The sequence below is a fragment of the Malaya genurostris genome, chromosome 1 (assembly GCF_030247185.1).
Source record: "Malaya genurostris strain Urasoe2022 chromosome 1, Malgen_1.1, whole genome shotgun sequence".
Taxonomy (NCBI): domain Eukaryota; kingdom Metazoa; phylum Arthropoda; class Insecta; order Diptera; family Culicidae; genus Malaya; species Malaya genurostris.
The window spans coordinates 157,884,772-157,897,118 of NC_080570.1; the positions used below are offsets into that span (position 1 = coordinate 157,884,772).

The 12,347-nt window shown below is 38.1% G+C and overlaps 1 protein-coding gene across 1 annotated transcript in view; it reads left to right on the forward strand.

The window, feature by feature from the left end:
* LOC131426427 (partitioning defective 3 homolog) overlaps positions 1-11,814 on the forward strand; it is a 184,953-nt gene extending 173,139 nt beyond the window's left edge. Inside the window, exon 9 of the mRNA XM_058589139.1 lies at positions 11,624-11,814. Within this exon, the coding sequence (XP_058445122.1) occupies positions 11,624-11,729 (106 nt within the window). The 3' untranslated portion in view covers positions 11,730-11,814. The remainder of the gene's footprint in view (positions 1-11,623) is intronic.
* The last annotated feature ends 533 nt before the right edge of the window (positions 11,815-12,347 follow it).

Consider the following 12,347-nt stretch of genomic DNA (forward strand, 5'->3'; position numbering starts at 1 on the left):
GCTATTGAATATCGAGTTTACATTCCATCGAAGGAGGTAGAAATTGACGGTGTTGTGACTGAAGCAAGTCTGACAGTAGATGATTTACTTAAAAATGGAGTTGGCCGTTTTAAAAACTCCATGCTTGAGGGAGTTAAGATACTCGAGTGCAAACAATTGTACTCAGCATCTATTGTCGATGGAAAAAAGTCTTATCGTCCCTCAGATTCGTTTCGCGTAACATTTGCCGGATCTGCATTGCCTAGCCATGTCTATATCGATAAAATTCGTCTTCCTGTTCGGCTTTTCGTACCGCATGTTATGAATTGCACGAACTGTAAAAAATTCGGACATACAGCTACTTAATGTAGTAATAAGTCCAAATGTATCAAATGTCAAGGGCCTCATAAGGATAATCTTTGCGATAAAGATGTTGAAAAATGTGTTTATTGTGGGGAAAGCCCTCATGATGATCTTTCAGTGTGCGCTGCATTTAAGCTGCGTAAAGACAAAATGAAGCTTTCTTTAAAAGCACGGTCTAAGCGCACATATGCAGAAATGCTCAAAACGGTCATACATGTCTCCCCTTTGGAAACCGAAAACGGTTTTTCAAATCTTGCGGAGCCAGAGGAATCTGACTCTGACGGAAATAGTGAAGATACCTCGTTTGTCACTCCTCAAGGGTCTGTTAAGAGGAGATTAACAAACCACAAAATACCAAAAAAGACACCTAAAATTATACCTTCAAAAAAAGATCCCCGTGTTAAAGCTAAAAAGCCAAATTTAAAACCAAAAACTGTGCCTCCTGGTTTGTCAAATTCACAAACCAATCCAGGAACTAGCTCAAGAAAAGACAATAATCCAGTGGGCTCCATTTCACATTCACCAACAGGATTACTGAAATTTTCGGAAATTGTAGAATGGATTTTCGCTGCATTCAATATTTCTGAACCTCTAAAGACCATCATAACAGCATTCCTTCCAATAGCTAGAACTTTTTTGAAACAGTTATCAGCTCAATGGCCAGCTCTTTCAGGTTTTGTATCATTTGATGGATAATTTATCATCCGCCGCAAATGATTCAATCACTGTCCTGCAGTGGAATTGTCGAAGCATCATGCCAAAACTTGATTCATTTATAGTTTTGTTGCATAGTCAAAAATGTGATGTATTTGCTTTGTGCGAAACATGGCTTACATCAAACATAGCCTTAAATTTTAATGACTTTAACATTATACGTCTCGACAGAGACTCCCCGTATGGTGGAGTGCTTTTAGGAATTAAGAAATGTTATTCCTTTTATAGATTAAACATTCCTTCGACTTCTAGTATAGAAGTTGTTGCTTGTCAAATAAACATTAAAGGAAAGGACATTTGCATTGCTTCGGTATATATTCCTCCAAGAGCTCAAGTTGGACAACGACAGCTTAATGAAATTGTCGAAGCCCTTCCTGCTCCACGTTTGATTTTAGGAGATTTCAATTCGCACGGAATGATGTGGGGTTCCGTTTACAATGATAGCAGATCATCTCTAATATATAATATTTGCGACAATTTTAGCATGACGGTACTAAATATGGGTAGCATGACACGGATCCCAAGACCTCCTGCACGTCCAAGTGCATTAGATTTATCTCTTTGTTCGACTTCAATTCGACTAGATTGCACCTGGAAAGTATTTCCTGATTTACATGGTAGCGATCATTTACCAATCATCATCTCAATTAGCAGTAACAAAGGCATTGCTAATTCAGTTAATATTCCATATGATTTGACAAAAAATATTGACTGGATTAAATACCAAAGTAATATTTCAAGTGTCTTAACTTCAATGGAAGAGCTTCCCCCACTTGAAGAATATGACTTCCTCGTTTGTTCGATTCTGGAGGCCGCAGAACAAGCCCAAACCAAACGATTTCTTGGTCCATCGTCTAACAGAAGACCTCCAAATCCTTGGTGGGACAAAGAGTGCTCAGATGCTAAACACGCGAAACAAAATGCTTTCAAGACGTTTTTAAAACGAGGAGGAGGAACTCCTCAGAATTTTGAAAAATTCTTGGTTTTAGAAACCAAGTACAAGAACATACTTCGGGTTAAGAAATGCAGCTATTGGAGACATTTTGTGGAAGGTTTGTCAAGAGAAACCTCAATGAGCACTCTTTGGAATACGGCCAGACGAATGAGGAATCGTAACGTAGGAAATGAGAGTGAGGAGTACTCGAATCGATGGATATTTGATTTTGCGAGGAAAGTTTGTCCAGATTCCGTTCCTACGCATAGCATTGTTAGGGAGTCTTCTTCAAATGATGATTCCATTGATAGCCCCTTTTCAATGATGGAATTTTCCATAGCACTCATGTCTTGTAACAATAACGCTCCTGGATTGGACAGAATTAAATTCAACTTGGTGAAGAATCTGCCCGACCTCGCAAAAAGACGTTTGTTGGAATTGTTCATCAAGTTTCTTGAGCAAAATATTGTTCCACCTGACTGGAGACAAGTGAAAGTTATCGCCATTCAAAAGCCGGGGAAACCAGCTTCCAATCACAACTCATATAGACCCATTGCGATGTTGTCCTGCATCAGAAAATTGTTCGAAAAAATTATTCTACGACGTCTCGACACTTGGGTCGAGACGAACGGTTTGTTGTCAGATACTCAGTTTGGCTTCCGTAGAAATAAAGGGACGAATGATTGCCTTGCATTACTTTCGTCTGACATCCAAATTGCCTTCGCTCAAAAGCAACAAATGGCATCTGTATTTTTAGACATTAAAGGAGCATTTGATTCAGTTTCCATTGATGTTCTTTCAGACAAGCTCCACCAACATGGACTCCCAGCGGTTATAAATAATTATTTGCACAACCTTTTGTCAGAGAAACGCATGCATTTTTCACATGGCGATTTGGCAACAATCAGAATTAGCTACATGGGTCTCCCGCAAGGCTCATGCCTCAGTCCGCTCCTCTATAATTTTTACGTGAATGACATTGACAGCTGTCTAGTAACCCCATGTACACTAAGACAATTGGCAGATGATGGCGTGGTTTCAGTTACTGGATCCAAAGCTATTGATCTGCAAAAACCATTGCAAGATACCTTAGATAAATTGTCCGTTTGGGCTGTTCATCTTGGTATCGAATTCTCTGCGGAGAAAACAGAGCTGGTCGTCTTTTCAAAAAAGCATGATCCCGCGCAACTTCAGCTTCATATGATGGGAAGAATAATCGAACAGGTTTTGACTTTCAAATACCTCGGGGTGTGGTTTGATTCCAAATGCACGTGGGGAGGACACATTAGGTATCTGATAACGAAATGCCAACAAAGAGTAAATTTTCTTCGAACAATAACAGGGTCTTGGTGGGGTGCTCATCCGCAAGATCTAATAAAATTGTATCAGACAACGATACTTTCAGTGATGGAATATGGATGCGTTTGTTTTCGTTCCGCTGCAAATTCTCATATTATCAAACTTGAGCGAATTCAGTACCGTTGTTTGCGAATTGCTTTAGGCTGCATGCATTCGACACATACAATGAGTCTTGAAGTTCTGGCGGGAGTTCTTCCATTAAAAGATCGATTTTGGGAGCTTTCATCACGCCTGCTAATAAGATGTGATGTGCTGAATCCCATGGTAATTAATAATTTCGAACGACTAGTCGAGCTTCGATCTCAAACAAAATTCATGACAGTATATTTTAACCATATGTCACAGGAAATCAACCCTTCAAGATATATTCCTATCCGTGTCAGCCTCCTAAATGTACCTGACTCAACTTTATTTTTCGACACATCCATGCAGCGCGAAGTGCGTGGAATCCCGGACCACCTACGCTCTATGGAAATCCCAAAAATATTTTCAAGTAAGTTCAGGCATATTAACTCTGAGAAAATGTTTTACACGGACGGATCGCGAATGGAAGAAGCGACAGGGTTTGGTATGTTCAACAATAATGTTTCGGCCTCATTCAAGCTTCAAGAACCTGCATCTGTTTATATAGCAGAGTTAGCAGCAGTTCATTATAGCTTGAATGTAATCGTCACATTATCTCCAAACCATTATTTCCTCTTCACAGATAGTCTGAGTGCAATTGAAGCCATTCGCTCAAACGCTGCTGGCAAAAATGAACCGTTTTTCTTGGGTAAAATAAAACAGTGTCTGAACGACATATTGAATAATAATTATCTAATCACAATAGTTTGGGTTCCGGCTCATTGCTCCATTCCAGGCAATGAAAGAGCCGATATTTTAGCCAAACGTGGTGCTATTGAGGGTGAAATTTATGAGAGACCGATTGCTTTCAACGAATTCTATAGCGCGTCTCGCCAAAGAACACTTGCCAGCTGGCAAGCTTCTTGGGATAAAGATGATCTGGGTCGGTGGATGCACTCAATTATTCCTAAAATATCGACAAAGGCATGGTTCAGGGGACTGGATGTGAGTAGAGATTTCATTCGTGTGATGTCCAGACTCATGTCCAATCACTACACGTTAGATGCACATCTCCTTCGAATTGGACTTTCCGAGACTAATCATTGTGCTTGCGGCGAAGGTTACCGCGATATTGACCATGTTGTTTGGACATGCGTGGAGTTTCGTGATGTCAGATCTCAACTAATAAATTCCTTGCGTACCCAAGGTAGACTATCCAATGTCCCAGTTCGCGACATTCTTGCTTGTCGTGACCTTCCATACATGAAACTTCTTTATCATTTCATTAAATCCATTGGAGTTCCAATTTAAATTTTATTTTATGTTAAACTGTTTTCTCTTCCATGAGTTCAACCAATAGCCAACTATAGGATATTGAATATAAGTGGTGAACTGATACAAACAATCCTGAAATAGTTATAAGATCATGTACAAAATAAATGTATTTTATTTAATGTAATTTAAAATAGCAACTCGCTTGATAAAAACAGTGTTTAGATTAACTAATGAGTACCAACATACTAATATGATATTCGAAATGTATTAGGTTTAAACTACTATGTATTGTGGATGCCACGGCGAAGAAAAACTTATGTATATTGCCTATGAAATAAACGTATTTATGAAAAAAAAAAAAAAAAAAAAACTGTTTTGGCTTCGAATATTACCAAAAAGAGCGTGTTAAATACCAATGAAATAACCATTGTGGAAAATCTAGTAGCACTGGTTTCATTCCGTTTTGTGTCAAAATAATGCTGTTAAGTGTGTGTGTGTGTGTGTGTGTTTCATCGGCTGTGCACAGGGATGCCAGATATTTTCATAGAAAATATGTATTGCTTTCCATAAAAATCTATATCTGCTCTGTCTGTTTTCACTAATAAAATGAAATTTCTATAATAAAATGATGTTGAAAGATAATTCTTCATATCTCCGTAAGTCATTGGTGAACTCACTATAATATTCAACGAGAAAATTTGTTTTATCAATAACAATATATATATCAAATTGGTTTAAAATTGTAATATAAATGTTCATCATCAAATATCTGCACAAAAGATGTTCATTGTAACATGTAATTTGTCAGTTGATTAATAAACTTTTGAAGAATCACTGCAATCAAATACTAATACATACTCAGAGAGAAAAGTCTAATTTTTTACTTCTCACTTCTTATAAACCTGTACAAATCTGTATTAAATTTAGGAAATCTGTATAAAAACTGCACTCTGATTTAAATCAGTATGCGAACGCAAAAATCTATACAAAACGAATAAATCTGTATAAATGGCATCTCTAGTTCTGCATTTTGTTTTTAGAAGGGCTAATACCTAAATAGTCATAAATTCCTTTCTTTTCTTTTTTAAAAGTGCACCAAATTAACTGCACAGTTAAAACGAAAGGTAACGAAAACGACTCAAATATTTTTAAACGTCGAAATGATTTAAAACTAGTTCTAAAAATATCGTGTGGTGTCTTATAGTTGGCATTAGGCCCTTTTTAAGAATTTTTACATTTTGAACCTGAGAATGTAATAGTGCAATGTTTTGTTTTGATTAATGTCGCCATTGCTAATTAGTAAGATGAATAAAGGAACAAAGATAGGATGGATAAAACTGTTTTGAGATGAAATTAGGAGCAGAGTAGTGAACATATCAGAAGTGATTTAAGCTGATTTTTTGAATACTATTTTAATTTCCAAGGAATGTGAATCAATTCCCAATGTGGAGTAAGGCGAATCAATCAGAAATATGAAAATATCATAGTGATTTTAGTGGCTAAATCAGGTTTTTAAGGTAACGTCCTTACAAATGAGATGAAATAGGGAGCCCTCACCCTAAATCTTTCTTGGGAGTTTGCGCTGTGTATGTGCACTATTAGCTCTGAAAAACCAATGTTCTCAAAATTATTATTTATTAGAACTTAGAAATTTTTCCACAACTAGAATTTCTGAAAATCGTAGCAGGCGTGCGTGTCGGTCACGAGTACGGAGTGTGCTCGCGTCAGTTTTTTTCTGAACAAACTCCGCGTTTGTTTTGGTATATTACCTTAGTTTTTCTGGGTGGGGTTTTATAATAAAAAAAAAGTCCTAGTCCGACTTCCGGTTCTAACATTGAAAGGTGATAGATTTTTAAAATTTCAAACCGTCATAGAAAAGCGTAAAATTTCTTCTAAGTTGTGCTCGAAACTGTTCTAATTTTTAGGTCATGATAGTTTATGCGACGACACGACCAGGCACTCCGAAGAAAAACTGACAAGGAAATTGTCCGTTAACGATTCACCGCCAGCTACCGCAAATATAGCGACCCCTTGATAATGATGAAAATAACCTTTTCGGGCAACACTGTTTAAGTTTTCCAGGATCTAGTTACCAAGGATCCCCAGAGTAAATAAACAAACAATTTTAAACGCAAAAGATACGAGAAAGCATTTTTCATAGATTTTGTTAAAATATAGTATAAAATATCTGCGTGTATTTCAAGAATAGAATCAGTGACTTCTACATGAAAATTTAATGAAGGGTAACTTTCCATTGTATGCAATTCAAATGCTAATCAGTCAACATGTTTTAGTTTCAGGCGTCTCAAAGACGGGAGTTGCAAATGGGTTTGTAAGAAACACAATTCATTTTCAAGCAATAAAAATAATGCATTTATCGTGAGTTTTTCAATGTTCTGACGATTACGATGTAGGATACGGCTGCAAAAATCAAACAAGAGAATGAAAAAGTAGGTAGTAGCTCAATTTGTTTGAAGTTGTCAAACAATCTACTTTATAATTCTTGTTGATTTTTTCATTAAATGTCCTTAACAATAAGTAACAATTTCTTTTGTTTGCTGTCTTTTATTTCAATTACTTAACCATTTCCATGTTTTGTATCATCGTACGTAGGATGCCCGATCATTTAGACTACTAAGTACTTGCCGTACTTAAGAGTTTTCATCACGAGCAAAGCCTCAGCTAATGTTTCCAGTTTGACTACGTTAACGCACAAAATTTGCTTCTTTTGCCCGTTCTACCCGATAATCAGCTGGCATGACTCGTGATCGATCACGGCATTTCGAGTGAGGCATTTCCGCATAGTTTTTTTTTTGCTTTTCTCGGCAAACGAGATTCATACCGAAGAATTTGATCTACAATGAAGTGTAAAATTGAGTTGAGTAAAATCATCTTCACGTTCATTCAAAGCTAATACTTGCGAACATGCCATTTTCTACCGCCCGTTCTTGCACCATGTACATCTTGTCGAACAGCTGCTCTATGCTCTACAGTTTCTGCTTTTCAGGGGGTGCTAAACGAAACCAAGTGCCAAACAGATCCTTGGGATAATGTAACCAACCGTCCGTATTTCTTTCGGCTCGCAGAAACCTCAAAATTCGTTTTTGTTTTGAGATTATTTATATAGCATGTTTCAAATAAACAACATATGTAACCATGGTTCTGGTAATTGTTATTTAAAATCAACAGTTTTCGTTTTTTGTTGCCAGTTTCAATAGTTTTTCAATCAATTTCGTTTTGACATTACCAGTTACTGAGGGGTAGTTAAATTTACGATACAGTTCAGATAGACGAGTGGCAGGTCGTGTCGTCGGTTTATGGCTATCGGAGCTAGTAAAAGTCATTTTCATTGACTCAAAATAGACGAAAATGACAAGAAATTACTGTCACTCTCAGCTTCGCTTGCAAACTATGAGAACGAAATCCATGTCCAGTCAACGGACATAAGCGGGACAGTAGTTTCAAAATTGTGTTTTTTCTTTCATTTGCTCTTTCAGTCATTTGCAGTTTTCAGTGAAAATCCCATAGTATGCAGTGTTGATATTCAACCGAAGCTTTGTGAATCGAAAATGATAGACCAAGGTTTCACAATGACTTTTACCTGTTAGTGCTCGAGTTTGTAGTAGTTTTGGTTTCCAAAGAGGTTCTGGGATGTAATTACTTCGTTTGTCATATTTTAGTCACTCTTTATAGCCAAGCGTCACAGATTGTCAATACATCGATGAAAGCATGAGAATTAAAATTCTGCTGATGCTCCCTGCAGACGTTAGTTTGGTTTCGTCTTGTCATCAGTGATGCCACTTTTCCCTGCGGTCAAATCCGTAGATTTGGCTTCAAGTCTACTTATGCTCGTATATTTAAATTAAATCCGTAGATTTTGAGTGGTCTATCCGTAGATCCGAAAAAAGACACAAATCCGTAGATCTTCGAATAAATCCGTTGGGTTGGCAATGCTGCTTGTCATAGAGGAAAGAGTGACGTTGGCAATTATACTCTCTCTTTGTTTCAATGAGAAACGAAAATGCGTCGTCTCTCTTCGTTTGTTCTGGTGTCGGTCATTTACGAATGAGACAGTAAAATATTGAAAATGAGGCTGTTGGATTGGATTCTTTCAATGTGAATGCGTGACAATTTTTAGCTTTGATGGCTATAAGAACTGTTTTTAGTAATACTGGAAACGTCATTTGTTTCAAACGAGTATCCAGTTTTCGCTTCCGGAAATAGTGGTCAAAATCTTTAAAATATAGCTAACTTCATTTTTTTTAAAATATTAATGAATCGATTTTTACTGACTTAATTTCAAATGTTGTATTTAAATGATGCAGTATTATGCAAAAGAAGTCTTCAAAACTGGTTTCTAAACTATTTTCATCTGTAGTATTTTTATTAGTCTTGCTGTAATTTATAGGAAATAATGAATAATATGAGAAAGGCATCATTATACCACTAGGTGGATTAAAACAGGTTTTTCGAATTAACAATGGGACTCTTTTGTAGTGTAAAAAATGGGGATAGACTGAACACCGTAAATTGTCCGGGGAATATTCAATAGATGAATCCTTCAATTTTTATATTTTGCTATCAACAAGGATTGTGTTTCTTTTTGGTTAATCGCAACTATTTCCGGAACCGGAAGCAAGATCTGGATAAAATTCTACATCAACTTATCGAAAAATAATACTCTGAGTTTGTGAAGACCGGTTTAGCCGTTTCTGAGAAATTGGAGTGAATTTCAGTTCGGAGCCAATTCCAGTTTGGTGTCCTGACAATGATTTCAATTTTTTATACTTATCAGCCTGTAATTGAGGAACCGGCCGTCGTATCACAATGAACTTCGGTAGGGTCATACGGGCTTGGTAGACCTTTCATTTGCACTTAAGCTTGTAAAAATTCGCTGAGTGGTCCTTGAGAAAATCGAGGGCACTTTTTCAATTTTTTGCACATTTCACTCCGTAACTCCGTAACTGGAAGTCGGATCCAGACGATATTCAATAGCAGGCTATGAAACCATAAGGCCTTTAAATTGAATCTCAGTTGAAGAAAATCGGTTAAGCGGTCTCTGAGAACAAAAAATGAATACCGTCTATTTATCAAATGACTTCCGTTTGTTACTTTGTGATTTGCAAATGCAGACATAATCTTAAACTGCTAAGGCACTGATGAGTCGAAGACGTGGAGAACGACTTCACTTTAACAACACGATTGAACGATGTACCGTACACTTACACTGTGCACAGTTAGTTAGATCTAAATTTTTTATCTGTTTATTTTTTTTTGCGAACTTCATCCAGCGATCGACATGTTCGGTAAACTCAATCATGTCCTTCTGTAGTAAGATAACACAAATGTTGGCGAGAAGTTTATTCCGTCTGTTCCTGCATCCTTCTCCGCACTGAAACACAAAAAAAGTAAAATTCCTCCACAAGATCAATTTATTTGCAATCACTTTAAGTAGCGACTAATTTTAAACCTCAAACTGCCTTCTGTCATGCAAATGAATCGTGCTGATAACACGCCAAGCAGCATAAACAAAAGTTCAAGCGTCGCTTGTTGGAATCATCGGTTACATTTCGGTCTATCGCTTCCAAAAAAAAAAAGGTTACCGAAGTGTTTTTGATTTGCACTGGACCCGATCGAAATATGTTTGGCGCGAAAGACGAGAAAAAAAGGTGTCTGCTAGACGACTCCTCACAAAACCACTGCCTGCTTGGATCCAACATTGCTTGTAATATGTATCCGATCAACTGTTTAGTTCTCTCACAAATAACTAGATGACACTGGTAAGCGGCTCGCCCGTTGCTTACCCGCGAAATGCGAAAAAACACGACAACCACGAGTTATCGGATAAATGTCTATACGCGGGGAATGAAGGGTTGTTGCGGTGCTTCGAAAGAGTCGTAGAGCATTTTTATCAATGAATTTTGCATTTTCTCTCGAGTTTCACGAGCGAGATCCACTCTCCTCGAACTTTGGAAACTTTTCGGTTTCAGCCCACGCAAATGTATTGCCCGATCGCCTACGCGCGTTTGTTGGCGATCCATTCACGGGGACATCGCCATCTTCAACCCTCGGTGCGGAGTGGAGTTTCATTCATTGTTTCGCTGCAGAGTTGATCGACAGATCGACAACCACGACGATGACGACGCCGATGGCGGCGACGGCGAAGACGACGACGACGATGGCTCAGTTATAAAAACCTGAAACTGGTGGAACCTGGACACCTGATGAATATGCTAATTTGTTTTTATGCAGATTTGATTAGAGGCGAATGGTACGGCTGTGCTGAGATCATGGTTCCCTTATAACTATGTGTCTGCCGCGGACACTTTTTCTCCCTGCCAAATGCGCCATACGTCAAAGCTGTTGACGTTTGCCAAATCTGCCACATATGTGTTAGATCGCATTTGTTTTTTTTTTCTCTACCCGATGAACTTTCCTTCCGAGCAGCGAGAGACGGGTGCAAAATTTAAATTTTAAATTAGCAGGTTTCGCGCAGCTGAGCTGAGCTGAGCGTTTCGATCCCGGCAGCGACAGAAGAAATGAAAGGAATTGAACCACCTTTGGGTAGATTAAAATCTTTATCAAGTATCAAGTTACACTTCTAAATGATAATTAATGTAGCCGTGGATTGCTGCGTCACGCCACGGTTCGGTTCGGTTCGGTTTGCTATCTTGATTATGAAAATGTGAACAAGAATTTTTGCGCTCAAACATGACCACGCTTGCTTCGATTGTGCGTTATCGTATGCTGCTGGCCTTTGATCGAACGTTTGAAATCGATCATCAAATGAAAATCCAGTGTGTCGCACACAGCAGCCGTCTTTTGAAGGTGTCGCTTTTATTAATTACAAGCCGTTTGTTGCGAAACCAATAAAATCTAATACTTGTATCATTTGTTCCGCTGATAATTTAACAGCTCTCCGCTTTTCGTTCACAGTTTGTGGTCACCCATTCGTTGCGGTTCCAACCCACGATCGAACGAAGTACAAGAGTGGAAAGGTGCGCTGCCTGCCAAACGCGAGGCTCCCCCCAAAGTGGTCTAGCTTCAGCGCTGCTGAGAATCAAAAACAATGTGCGAGAAATGGAGGAAAACTAATTTCTCTCGGCTAGCGGATGAGAGTGACCGGAGTAGAACTCGGTGCAGTACTTCGGGGAAGTATTGTAACCCGGATTCGTTAGGTACCAATCGGACGTCGGATGAAGAAACTGAAAAAAATACAACTGGAATCGAAAGTTAGGTTCAAAATGGTATTTTTTGAATGATGTTGTAATTCTTAGAGACTGCCAAATGACACAATTTAAAAAGAGTCATCACAGAAGTCACAATGTAGTTTAACTTAATTTTTGGAAATATCTGCGATGCTCTTATGTGCTGACTGATGTACGTACAGCCCAGTCAAGGTGACAGGTAAGTTTTTTTTACAACTTTTCACTTGTTATGATCGATAATATGGATACGATCCCCTTTGCTGTTGAAAGATGTGCTGCATATGAGATATGTAGTCACCTAGTAGTTTGTTTGCATGATAAACATAATTCATTTTGTAGACGGCCAAATCATACTCGGCATCAACACCCCTTTTGTTAGTGAACTTACTACAGCTCTCTGCTGTAGGGTAAAAAGTATCTGTGGTCGTCAAAAAGAGTAGATGAAAATTGTT